Source organism: Candoia aspera, chromosome 2 (assembly GCF_035149785.1).
Source record: "Candoia aspera isolate rCanAsp1 chromosome 2, rCanAsp1.hap2, whole genome shotgun sequence".
Classification (NCBI taxonomy): Eukaryota; Metazoa; Chordata; class Lepidosauria; order Squamata; family Boidae; genus Candoia; species Candoia aspera.
Window position 1 is genome coordinate 158,492,078 of NC_086154.1, and position 12,362 is coordinate 158,504,439.

The window sequence follows — 12,362 nt, forward strand, 5'->3', positions numbered from 1 at the left end:
TTTTTGGAGCAAGCCTTGCTGAGCTACATTTCCAGCAGAGAGAAAAAAAAGAAGTGAAGAACAAGTCCGGGCAGGTCCTCCCCATCCCCCAGGCTATTTGCATGAAGCACGTGAGAGGAGACAATCTAATACAACCCCTTCACCTGGCCAAAATGATTTGTTACAATAGCAGTCTTAATCTATTAGTAGGAAAACCTCAACACTCCCCTTTTTACACTACAGATTAAGATGCATAACCAATCTTCTCTGACACCTTTATATGTCTTTCCATTCACATTACTTTACCATTATCTCCCCTTTGGTTTAACAGAAAGCTACCATCCTTCTTCCTGTGTTTTTCCAAACCTAGGTAATTGGTCACAACTCCAAGGCTTTTTAATATGAAATGGCTTTTCATGCAGGCTTCAAAATCAAGCCTTTGTTTTTCTGTTGATGTGAATAGCAGCAAATCATCAACATAAATGCAGATACATACAGCCTTGTTTGTCCTTCTTCATATATACACAGGGATCTGCTTTTCCTTTTTCAAAACCAAAATTCTGCAGTTTTTCATCTACTTTTTGGTTCCAGGATTTAGCAGCTTGTTTTAACCCATAGATTGACTTCTGCAGTTCACAGACTAGATTCTCCCCTTTTTCATAGCCAGGGGGTTGCTGCATGTATAATCTGTGGTCTAAATCACCATAGAGAAATGCAGTTTGAATGTCATAGTGGTTAACTGACATTCCCTTGAGTGCAGCAACTTTTAACAGTAATCTAATTGATTCACCTTTAGTAACTGGTGCAAAAGTCTTGTCAAAGTCTAAATCTTTCCTTTGAGTGAACCCTTTTGCAACCAACCTTGCTTTATATTTTTGGATTTTGCCATCAGCATCCCTTTTCAGTTTGAAAACCCACCTACAACCCAGACAGCGTTCATTGGGAGGTAGATTTACCAGTTTCCATGTTTTATTTTCTTTCAAGGATGCTAATTCCTGTTGCATGGCAGAATGCCAATTTTGTGCAATCTCAGGTGGTAAAGCATTCACTTGTTCTAAAGACTCAGGTTCTGTGAATATGTGAAAAGCCTTTACTGTTTCAGCCTGAAAACGTGATGGAGGAACGCCTTTATTACTCCTCTGAGATCTGCGAGGTAATACAGGGCTTAAATTTTGACTCCTATCACTTTCCTGAGAAGCATCTATCTCATCAGACAGATCTTCAGTTTGCTTTTCTGGTTTAATGTCCTCATCAGGCAAAAGATCACCATCAGCAAGTCCTTGCTGTTCTCTTGTGGTGGTCAGTTCAACTGGAGAGCTAGAATTTAATCTCCCCCAGTTTTGTTCAGCAAAAGAAGCGCTTTTGCTAATTATTAATTTCTCTCCCATTATGAACCTGTAGCTCCTCTGGCTTTGTTCATAGCCAACAAAGATGGCTTTCTTTGTTGTGGGGCCTCCTTTCCTTCTCTGCTGTTTTGGAATGTGAACCCATGCAGTGCTACCAAACAATCTAAGATGGCTTACCTTTGGTTTCACACCATAAAACAAATGGAATGGAGTGTCCTGAATCATAGAGTTATACAACCTGTTCTGAACATAAGCAGTCGATATAGCTTCTCCCCAGAACTTAAAACATAATCGTGAATCTTTTAACATGCATTCCATCGCATTTTGCAAGTTTCTGCCCTTTCTTTCAGCAACACCATTTTGCTGAGGGGTGTACGGGTTAGAAAGAATTTGTTCTATCCCTTTTTCCACTAGGAACCTTCTGAATTTGTGAGAAAGGTATTCTCCTCCTCTATCACATTGGAGTGCAGATACAGGCCTAGGGAATTTTCCATTTGCCCATGTCACAAAACCTTTAAATTTCTCAAATGCCTCATCTTTATGTTTTAAGATGTAGATAAATGTGTATCTTGAGAAATCAATGATGGTCATTGCATACCTTGCTTGTCCAAGACTTGGAGCAAAAGGACCAATAATATCAGAGTGTACAATTTCCAAAGGTCTAGTTGTAACTCTGTCACTGTGCTTACTCACAGGAGCTTTTAGTGTTTTGCATTCTTTGCAAACTACACAATCTAAGTATTTATCACAGGGTTTTATCTTTAGGTCAGCACACAGCTGTGGCATTTGTGCTATATACTTGATATTAGCATGACCAAATCTCCTGTGCATCAGGTGTACACATTGGTCATGATATGGTGTGTTGCCAACTGCAGCCTTGCAGCTTGGCTTCCTTGCATTTTGCACAATGTACAAGGAGTCTTTTAACATACCAGTAGCACACAATTTCCCATTTTTACGTATCTCACAACCATTTTTCTTAAATGTTATGATATACCCTGTTGCAGCCAATTGTGCCACAGATAAAAGGTTTGATTGTAAATTTGGCACATACAACACACCTTTTACAGTTTCTCCTAAGCAGGATAAATACAAGTCACCTTGTCCCACAATTTTGGTGACAGACCCATCAGCCAAAGATACACTTTGTCTTTCAGTTTTAGACAGTGACACAAAAGAGCTTTTACAATTACATAAATGACAACTGGCCCCAGAATCTAACACCCATACATCAGAATTACCCTTCTCAGCAACCTGTGCAATTTGGGTTGTCTGAAGAGCCTTCTTCTGTGTTGCCCTTGTGTTCTTCTGCTCTGTCTTTCTACTCTTGGGTCTCATGGCACAGTCTCTTTGCAAATGTCCAGCTGAACCACAAGTGAAGCATCGCTGGCTGGCTAGTGCTGTGGCCTCAGGTTCCTTTCCCTTCTTTTCCCTCATTTTCTGGTATTGCAGCTTTCCAGAAGAGATGGGGGGGGATCTTTCCTCTCTCTTCTCCCATTCAGCGAGTAAGCGCTGTGTAACATACGATGGGGTGAGGTCTGCCTCAGGCATAGCCTCCAGGGTACAAATCAGCGTGTCCCACGTTTCATTCAGTGAGGACAGGAGGATATAGGATTTTGTGAGAGGTGTAAATTCCATTCCTCTCTCCTGCAACTCAACAAACAGCTGCTGAATAAAATGCAGGTGCTCAGGAAGGCTATCTCCTTCTGCAAGGTAGGCTCTGTACAGCTTTTTTTGTCAGAGTAACTTTACTCCCTGCTGTTGCCTTTACATGTAAGTCTCTCAAAGCGTCCCAAAGTTGCTTTGCAGACTGCATGCCTCGCACGTGGACTAGCTGATTGTCCTCAACTCCCAAGATAATGGTGGCTCTAGCCCGCTCATCCTGTCTCAGCCATTCAGCATTGGGATTTTGGGGGGTTTGCTCACCAATTTGCAGCCAAAGATTCTCTCTGCGAGGATACATCTCCATCTTCAGGGCCCAATTCAAATAGTTGGTCTCTGATAGGCGCTCCAGAGGCATCGCTGAGGGCTGGGAGGTAGCCATGGCTTCTTCCTTCTTTTGCAAGTCACCTCAGCTAGCTTCTAAGTCCTGCAGACCGGCAGTTGCTGGAAAATCTCCAGGTGGCTCCAAAGAAAATCTTCACAGGTCTTTGCTACCTGCCTTTAAATTGTGCACGAGGTGTGGAGCTGACCTCTCTTTTCTCTCTGGGTTTTACTGCGTTGTTTACTGGGCACATAACCTGTTGCAGAATGCTGGGAAAGCCTTTAGCCCAGGAGAGGTCAAAAAAGTCACACACCAAGCATTTCTATAAAAATAATTTATTTACAGAAAACAAAAACAAAAGCAAAACATTTAAAGGACCTAGCTCCCTTTTTGGAGCAAGCCTTGCTGAGCTACATTTCCAGCAGAGAGAAAAAAAAGAAGTGAAGAACAAGTCCGGGCAGGTCCTCCCCATCCCCCAGGCTATTTGCATGAAGCACGTGAGAGGAGACAATCTAATACAACCCCTTCACCTGGCCAAAATGATTTGTTACAATAGCAGTCTTAATCTATTAGTAGGAAAACCTCAACAGGGTCAGCCCCATGGTTGTCATGCAGACCTGAAGTCCTGGGCTGCTCTAGAACAAACATCCTCAGCGTATACTGTATGTTCAGGTCCTCCAGGATCTGATATCTCCAGGACCTGTGATCTGGAAGTTCTCAACACCGGGTCCAAGACCAAGACTGTCAGCCCAGGCAGGGAGACTGATGAGCTATGGAATAGGTGGTACACCCACAGAACCTGCAATCTGTCCTGATTGCTCAACACAAGCTACAGACATTCAGGATTCATACTCAACTGGACAGGAAGCTCAGGGAGCAACTTTTTGCAAATCATCACTAACTTCTTTTCAACTGATATAGGGGCCAATCAGTTGCTTTCCTTTTCTATATAGTTTGCATGTGTTTCTGCTTCTTTAGGCAACTAAAGAGAGACAGCTGACTTATGTATTTACAGTCAAGAAAGAAAAGCAAATGACAGGCAAGGCCCAAGTGGTGTGGCATTTACTGTCAATATAACGAGAGAGAAATGAGAGAGAAGGAGCAAAGGCCACAGACCACAATTCAAAAAGTGGGTAAAAACAGGCTCACAGATGCAGAAGCAAAGGGTTGGACGAAAACAGAATACTTTACAATGATATGGGGAAGAGTTGGACTGAACAAGGGAATGCATGGCAATCAGAACCTATATCTCAGAAAATGTTCTGATATTTGCTATCTAAATTTCTCCAATATATGGAAGAACTGCCATTAAAAAATTCTACAAGCAAACAAAAATTAGTGGGCTGGGGGTGTCAGTTAAGTGGGGATGAATTCTGTAATGTGGAATCAACGGAAGAATTGCTTCCTTTCTTTATCTGTAGGGAAAACAAGTTGAGATAGCAGACAAGAAAACCAGAGGTGAAATTCTTGACTGTTGCTTCTGCGTTAGTATCAGAAAGCTTTTCCTTGAATAGACATAGGAGGCAAATCCTTACTATGAAGCAACTCACAGATGAAACTGTAGACCGGTACATTCAGAATAAGGTAAGGAAATGCTGTCAGTCTTTCCTGTATCTAGAGATTGGAATCCTGGTTTAGATTCTGTTCTTGATCATCCTGTGCTGAAAATCTCCAAACTCTGTCTTCTGTGTAGGATAAATTGTGGAACATCTTATGCTGGTCTGTACTTAGCTGTCATATTATAGATGAAATACTAAAGGACTGGGATTTCAGGAAAGTTCAACAAAAAGTGGAACTTAATCTTCAATTTTTAATCTGTCTTCAAACCACTGTGAAGAAATATGAAACTGGTGGTGATTCTGAGTTTAGTGAACATAAATTATAGTGCAGATTCTCTTGTGGAACTTTTTTTTTTACTTTGCATAGCTATTTTATCATTTCACAGTTTTCCCTGTTTTTACAAATACTTTCTGCATGGATTTATCTGCTACTGAACCCAAAGAGTTCCAGCAAAAAACATCTGGAAGGCTCAAGAGTTGGGAGGCTGCTGTTCCTGCGCACCAGGCAGAGTACTCATTCTGTTAATGAAGGGCCGATCTTGTGCCTCTTTTCTGATCTACATCCATGGCTGCCCATTATGGAGAAATACTAGCAGCAGGCAACCTCTTAAAGAAGTCCTTTTTTTTTTTTCCTATATTTTTTGGACCAAAATAGCTATAACTTGTGACAGGAAATCCCACACGTTTTTTAAAAAGAAAATAATGCTGTGAAGGGGAGGGGCTTGGATTTTGGCTAAAACTGGTAGGTGCTCGACAGGAAAAGCATGATCTTGTGAACAGATGAATTATAAAGGCATGGGAAAAAAGCATATTCAAATATATTCCCCAATTTATGGAATAAATTAGTTAATTAGGTGCCATCAAATTAAGACTGACCCCTGGTGACTGAATAGACAAATGCATCCAATTGACCTGCCCCTGGTGATAATTAGTAGCTCTTCCAAAAATGTCCATATGATCTCCATTATGTCATCCATTCACTTAATCTGTTATCTTCTTACCATCTTGATATAGTGAGAAGGCTCAGTAGCTTTAATGATACCGATAATGATGCCAGTGAGAGCATGAGCTCCTGGTAGGATCATCTTCTAGTAAGTTTGAAAGGGGAGGGAGAGGAGAGAAGACTAATCCACCGAGGGGATGAGAACTGGTGGGCCTCTGTTTCACCTTGCGGGAAGCCGACTCACCTAGCACTCCAAACTCAAATCTGGAAGAAGGCAGCAGTAAACTACATCAACATGGTTGCCAACAAAACTCTATGTGGTATACAGTATACATATTTTCAAAAACAGATCTCCCATGTCACTACTAATTTGTCTTAAGATTTTCTCAGTAATTCTTTTTTCAAGAACTATTCAAATTTTCAAACTTACTTTGTAAGGCATTGAATTTTGTAATAGCATTATACACTTTATAGAAGCTAGAAAATAATCTCGTGGTACCTAAATAACCAAAAAATTATTTTGGCAATGGTGTTTTTTATGGGCCAAGCCCAATTTTCAAATGTATGTAATAAAATCAATTCTTTCCCCAGTCCTTTTGCATTAAGGACAAAATTGGTGTCTGTGTGTGCATGATTTTTTGTTTCGTTTTCATTTTTAAGCAATACAAGAAATAGCTATAGATACACAGATCAAAGCAATGCAGAGTGTAGCATCCAATTCTGGTCCACTCTTGGCTTGTGATTATTGGTGACAAATAGGTTTTACAAGATGATAAACAACAGCTAAACATCGTTACTTGTTTATAAGCAGTGCCAACTTTACGTGAAGGTGGAGTAGGCACTGGCCTAGGGCACCAAAGCTTAGAGGGTGTCAATGGCTCCCCTCCTTCAGACAACAATGGCTATTCTAAAAACACAAATCTTTGCATTGCAGATCTTTGCATAGGCAAGTGGTGGTGCCATCAGTCAGTGTGGTCTAGGGGCCCCATATACTCTTGAGCCAGCACTGGAGATGACCTTGCTACTTTAAAATATGAGATCAAGATCAACAGAACAATATGTTGATAGTTCTTTTCCTGTGAGTTTTAAGGTATTAATATTTTTGCAGAAAATGAAAATAAAAGTAGAAAGCTGAATGGTGAAATACCATTTAGCTACAGTATTTTTAATTGCATAAATAAACAGCTCTCTCTGTGTAAACAGTAGTAAAATTCATAGTGGCCATGGACTTACATTCTGTTGCATGCCTGTCCAGTAAGCTTAAGACAGGTGATTCAAAGTCTCCAAGATAGTTGTTATAATGTAAAATACTGGGTGCCTTTTTGTGTTAATCATTATGACTTTGCCCAGGACTTTTTATATCAGCTAACATAGATGACAAACGTAACTATGGATCATCAGTCCTTGGGAAAGTCCTGCAGCAGAAGCAAATATAGCTTTTCTCTGTTTGATTTTTGCAGCATTGATAAAGTGTGTTATCAACCCCTTGGCAATTTCCAGAAATAATTGTCATCAGATGACTCCACTCATTTGATGACTGGATCCTAGGCTCCTGAAGTAGCCTTCATAGCCTTTTGGTCACATTAGGGATGAGACTAACGTGAATCATTCCCAAAGGGCCAGATTTAGACATGATGAGGCCCTAAGCTGTGGGAAGCCATAGAAGCTCTATTTGGCCAATGCTAAAACATGATAATACTCTGTAACAACTGAACTTGCCAAGAGTGCTGTCAAGATGTGGAACAACCCTGTGATGGGGGGGCGGGGGGGGGGGAAGAGCCTTCTTTGAAGAGAAGATGCAAATGCATGCAGAAACAAAACATATCTTAATTAATGAGGGTTATATGAGCCATACAGGATGGCTTAATTTATGGAGACTTCTATATATGAAATTATAATAAAAATGTAACAAATGAAAAAAAAACTCTGAAATTCTGAGAAGCCCCTTGAGACTAAGGCTCTAAACTGTAGCTTGTTTACTTTTTGCCGAAATCCAGCTCTGGATTTCCAGTTTGGGAACATGGATCAGGTAAAATACCCCCACCCCCCACCAATTTACCATTTTAGTCCCCTGTCCAGGCAATTAACTATCTAAACAGAGACCCCACTGCCTTCCAAACCAGAATGCAATTCAGGGACTAATTTTGATGTATGAATAATTATCTCATATTCTTTTTTTCCTTTTTCCTTCCTTTTTTTGTCTTTGCATCTTAGCAACCACTTCTTGAATTCACTGTTCCACTATTCCCAAAGCTAGGATTATTAGATGTCCAGCAAAAGGAGGATTTGTCCTCCTTTTTGTCCTCATGTTCTCCAGCAGGCATAGCCTTAAAATCAAATATTGCCCAACTGTTTGAGTGTCTTGGGTTTTCTTCTTCTTCTTCTTTTTTTTTTTGGACTGTTTTCACAACAATAGTCATTCGAAGTTGTGTGAATTATGATCCTGCAAACAGTCTGCTTCTTTCTTTCCCTTGTCCATTGATAGATGTGACAGCCTAGATTTACGTTATTTAATTTATTTCCCAATTCCAGCAATCAGCTTCAAACCAGCCCCTTCAAATCTATGGTCACTGTAGTCTATCGATCACATGACTTGTCATACATTTCTGTGGTGAAATTTGATAAGTGCATTGTCGATTCTATATTACCGCTAGCAAGTTTTTCTTTCTGTTAATGATAATTAGTATTTTTGTACTGCCCATTGAGTAAAATGACTTTAGTTAAAAGAAAATGTAAATTTTCAAACAGTATGAAGAGTAAGTATCTCTACTTCGTTCAGAGAATCAATTAAAATGAAGCAAAGTGTTTGCTTTGTGACAGTTATCTATCCATTGCTAATAAGGGTCTACTGATTTGAGGTATCATGTTCACAGTGAGAAGCACAAAAATATAATAAAGGATTCAGCTTCATCAAGTAAAATAATGTAATTTTTTCAGCCTAAAAACAGTGTTTAAAAGAGCAGATGCCATCAAAACAACTTCAGCATTTCACACAGTTACTGTCATGTTCACCGTTTCAGTGTTCCTGGTACATCGTAACGTTTTGCATGTCATTTCCCTGATATGTGTGTGATCTCGGGAGGGAGGAGGATTCCACTTCGGGGAGTTGTTATCTGTTGGCTGCTGGTTTGGAATGTGTTTGGGTTATCTCATGTGTTCAAGGTTGCTTTCCCAGGATCAGTGGAAAACGGTTGCCAGCACCTGGGAGGGGGGTGGTTGCTGCAGTTGGGCGAGGGGAGGGATTACGTTTCGAGCCGAGGGTTTTTAATTTGTATTTGGTGCGCTTTTATTCATTCTCAGCTTTCTCTGTATTTGCATACTATTCTTTTAATAAATCAGATATCATTAAGTACCTGCTTGTGAGTCTGAGTATATCAGGATAGGCAATCACTACATAAAGCTGAGAATCCTAAAATTTTACCGTTAACATCCTTCCAGAGTAATCTGTGAGGAAATAAAGTTAGTGATGACTGAGCCTACTCCTTACTCAGGGGAAAGTGAATACTCAAGTGCGGGGGAGCCGGACTCCACGGTAAAGAGAAGGGACAAGGTCCCTACTCCGGAGTCGGAGGACCTACCGGAGACTTCGAGTTCCAGTCCAGCGGAAGGGAAAACTGTGAAATCTAAAGTGGTTAAGAAAGCAGAAGAATCGCCGGCCGATCAGGTGACGTCGGATGAGGAACAGGGAACCCTACCAGGGATGTCTAAGACGTCTTGGAAGCAGAGGTACCCGCTGTCCCCAAACGTAGCCAGGACCGATAAGAGAGGGTCGGAGGACTCCGAGACCCCTGAGAGGTTACAAGGGTGGGAAGCCAGGATACAATCCCTGGAAGAAATGATGATGAAAATATCATTGGCGTTGTGGGACCAGGACAGAGGGGGAAGGGAGCATCGCTCCAGACAGTCGTCCCCATCTCTCCCCACCCCCCCTCGGGTGTGAGGAAGAAGGATCGGAGGAGGCATCAGGCGGGATCACCATCCCGCAGTCCCAGACGTTCATCCCCATCGCCCCCATGGCGTTCAGAAGACAGAGGAAGGAGGAAAGATAAGGATGGGAAGAGAAATCCCAAAGTCTGGGTTTCGAATTCCACCCCCCGAGAGGGAAGATCCCCGGTGTCCAAGAGAAGGGCTGGGCCGAAGGAGAGGAAGAGGAGCCCACAGGGCGCAAGATACAGGGATTTCACTGTCAAGTTTGATGGGGATCCTACTAAGCTGTCATTTTTCCTGATCAATGCTAAAAGCTATATGGAGGAGTTTGGGAGGCGGTTTCCTTCTGAAAGGGCTAAGATAAATGCTGTGGCCACCAAACTGAAGGGGAGGGCGGCTGATTGGTTTGTCCAATTAACTGAGATGGATGCCCTGGAATTAGACGACTTCGAAGAATTCCTGTGGGCACTCAAGTTGCATTTTGCTGACCCGCTAGCTAAAGAGAAAGCCAAGGTGGCTCTGAGGGAACTGATCCAAGGATCAAGATCCGTTGCAGATTATGCCCTAGAATTCCAAGCCTTAGCTGCAAAGGTGGATGATTGGTCACCAACGACTTTAATAGAAATGTTTAAGGATGGTCTGAGACCCGAGTTGCTGAGATGGTCGTTGGGAAGAGCAGATCCTACTACCCTATACGACTGGATCCAGCTAGCTGGGAACGTTGAGCAAGCCCACGCTAAGTTTGCACAAAGCAAGAAGGGTCCCAAGCAAATGGCTATGATGAGAGCGGCCAAGTCCCCGGGCACCACGGGCAGAACGGGGCACACAGCCTGGCAGGAGGAGAAGGAGAGCCGTTTTGCAAAGGGGCAATGCCTCCAATGTGGGAAGGAAGGACACCGAGCAGCGGCGTGCCCGAAAGGAAAGACCAAGGAGCATCCGGGAAAGTCGTCAGGGAAATCTCCCTCCTTGCCCAGGAAGATGAAGCAAGTGTTGGCAGATGCCCAATCCACCTACAAACTCCATGCCGATAAGAAGAGAGCGCTCCAGCCTTCCTTCAAAGTTGGTGATTGTCATGCGCTGCCTACCTTTGAATAATGCTCAGACACTGGTTCGGTGGATCAGGCTCTGGTTTATTCACAGCGCAGGTACAGCGTCGGGAAAAAAGCTGAGAGTGACAGGAGCGCGCCGGTGTGGGGTTTAAATACCCCGCGCCGGTCAGCGCCCCCTCACTCGCGGTCACGTCACCCCCCTTTGTCCAATACGTTGCCCTGCCGGTGGGTGAGGGGTTGCGAGGCCCCGCTGGCGTTCCGGGATCGCCCATCATCGGGTTTTCTATTCATCTGGTGATTGCTGTCAGCTGGGCGATCTCCGTTGTATTAGCGCTGATGGCTTGGGTGTGCTCCGTGATCCGTTTAGCTATTGTTTGTCGGCCGTTAGTCGTTGTGAGTTGATGGCTACTTATCTTGAGCCCCTTCTCCTGTTTCCTTGCTATTGTCATGTGTGCCATTGCGCTGATGACTTCAGCTCAACGGCACTCATGACATACTGCCCCCTGTCCGAATAGTGCTCCCCCCCGGTTTTCTGGTTTTTTCCTTTTTCTCGGTGGAGCTGTCAAACGGCACTTTTTTTTTTTTTTTTTTTTGAAATTCCCGCCGGAGTAGTTGTCGCCCCTCCCTTTGCTCCTCCCTCTACCACGTGCCTTCCCAGGGTGTGTCCTTAGTGCGCATGCCCGGGTCCCGCCCTGGTGTGCGCATGCTCCAGCCACACCCTGTTTGTTTGGCTCAGTTCGGCGAGGAGAGAGGCGTGGCTGGTCGGGTGCTTATCAGCTCCAGGTAGGGCCCTTCTTTTTTATTTAAAGTGCGTCGCCTTTGTTATTTGTGCTCCTGGGCGTTGCCCCCAGGTTGCCCTGTTGACTTGCTTGCCACTCCCCCGTGGCCGGGGCGGGGGGGAGGGTGCTGGCGAACGCTTGTCACTGCCTCGTGGGCCCGGGGCGGGGGGAGTGAGTCCCGGGGGGGGGGAGGTCCACCCAAGTCGCGGGCTTGGGGGGGCCCTTTCTCTTGGGGCACGGTAGGCGGGGGGGCCCGCGGGGGGGGTTTGCAGGGGACGGCTTGCTAACCTTGGTTGTGGCTTGTCGGGGTATGCCCGGGGAAATGCCCGGGTCAGGTCAGGCGCGTTAACGTTGTGCGCCGCCACCCATTCCGGGTGGGGGAAGTATTTCCACCTGACCAAATAGTGTAGAGTTCCTCGTTGCTTGCGGGAGTTGAGTATGTCCCTTATCTCAAAGTGATGTTGCCCGTCGATCATCACCGGTGAGGGCTGTAGCGTGCTTGGGTGCCATCGAGAGGTGGTTGCCGGTTTCAGGAGGCTGGTGTGGAACACCGGGTGGAGTCTCCGTAGGTTGTGTGGCAGGTCCAAGCGTATTGCTACCGGGTTCACTATTTGCGTGACTCGGAACGGCCCGATGTACTTAGGCCCCAGTTTTTTCGAGGGTTGGGGTGACTTTAGGAATTTGGTGGATAGGTAGACCATATCCCCCGCTTGGAACGTCGGTTGTTGGCGCCGGTGCTTGTCGGCCTGCTCTTTGTAGGCTGCCTGTGCATCCTTCAGCGCCGCCGTGATTATTG

The 12,362-nt window shown here is 44.2% G+C and overlaps 1 protein-coding gene across 2 annotated transcripts in view; it reads left to right on the plus strand.

The window, feature by feature from the left end:
• The first annotated feature begins 4,022 nt into the window (after positions 1 to 4,022).
• Positions 4,023 to 12,362, plus strand: part of MAB21L3 (mab-21 like 3) — a 30,402-nt gene continuing 22,062 nt past the window's right edge. Inside the window, exon 1 of one of the 2 annotated variants that reach the window (XM_063294585.1) lies at positions 4,023 to 4,893. In XM_063294585.1, the coding sequence (XP_063150655.1) occupies positions 4,846 to 4,893 (48 nt within the window). In that variant the 5' untranslated portion in view covers positions 4,023 to 4,845. The remainder of the gene's footprint in view (positions 4,894 to 12,362) is intronic. The other variant, XM_063294586.1, reaches the window with a different exon arrangement.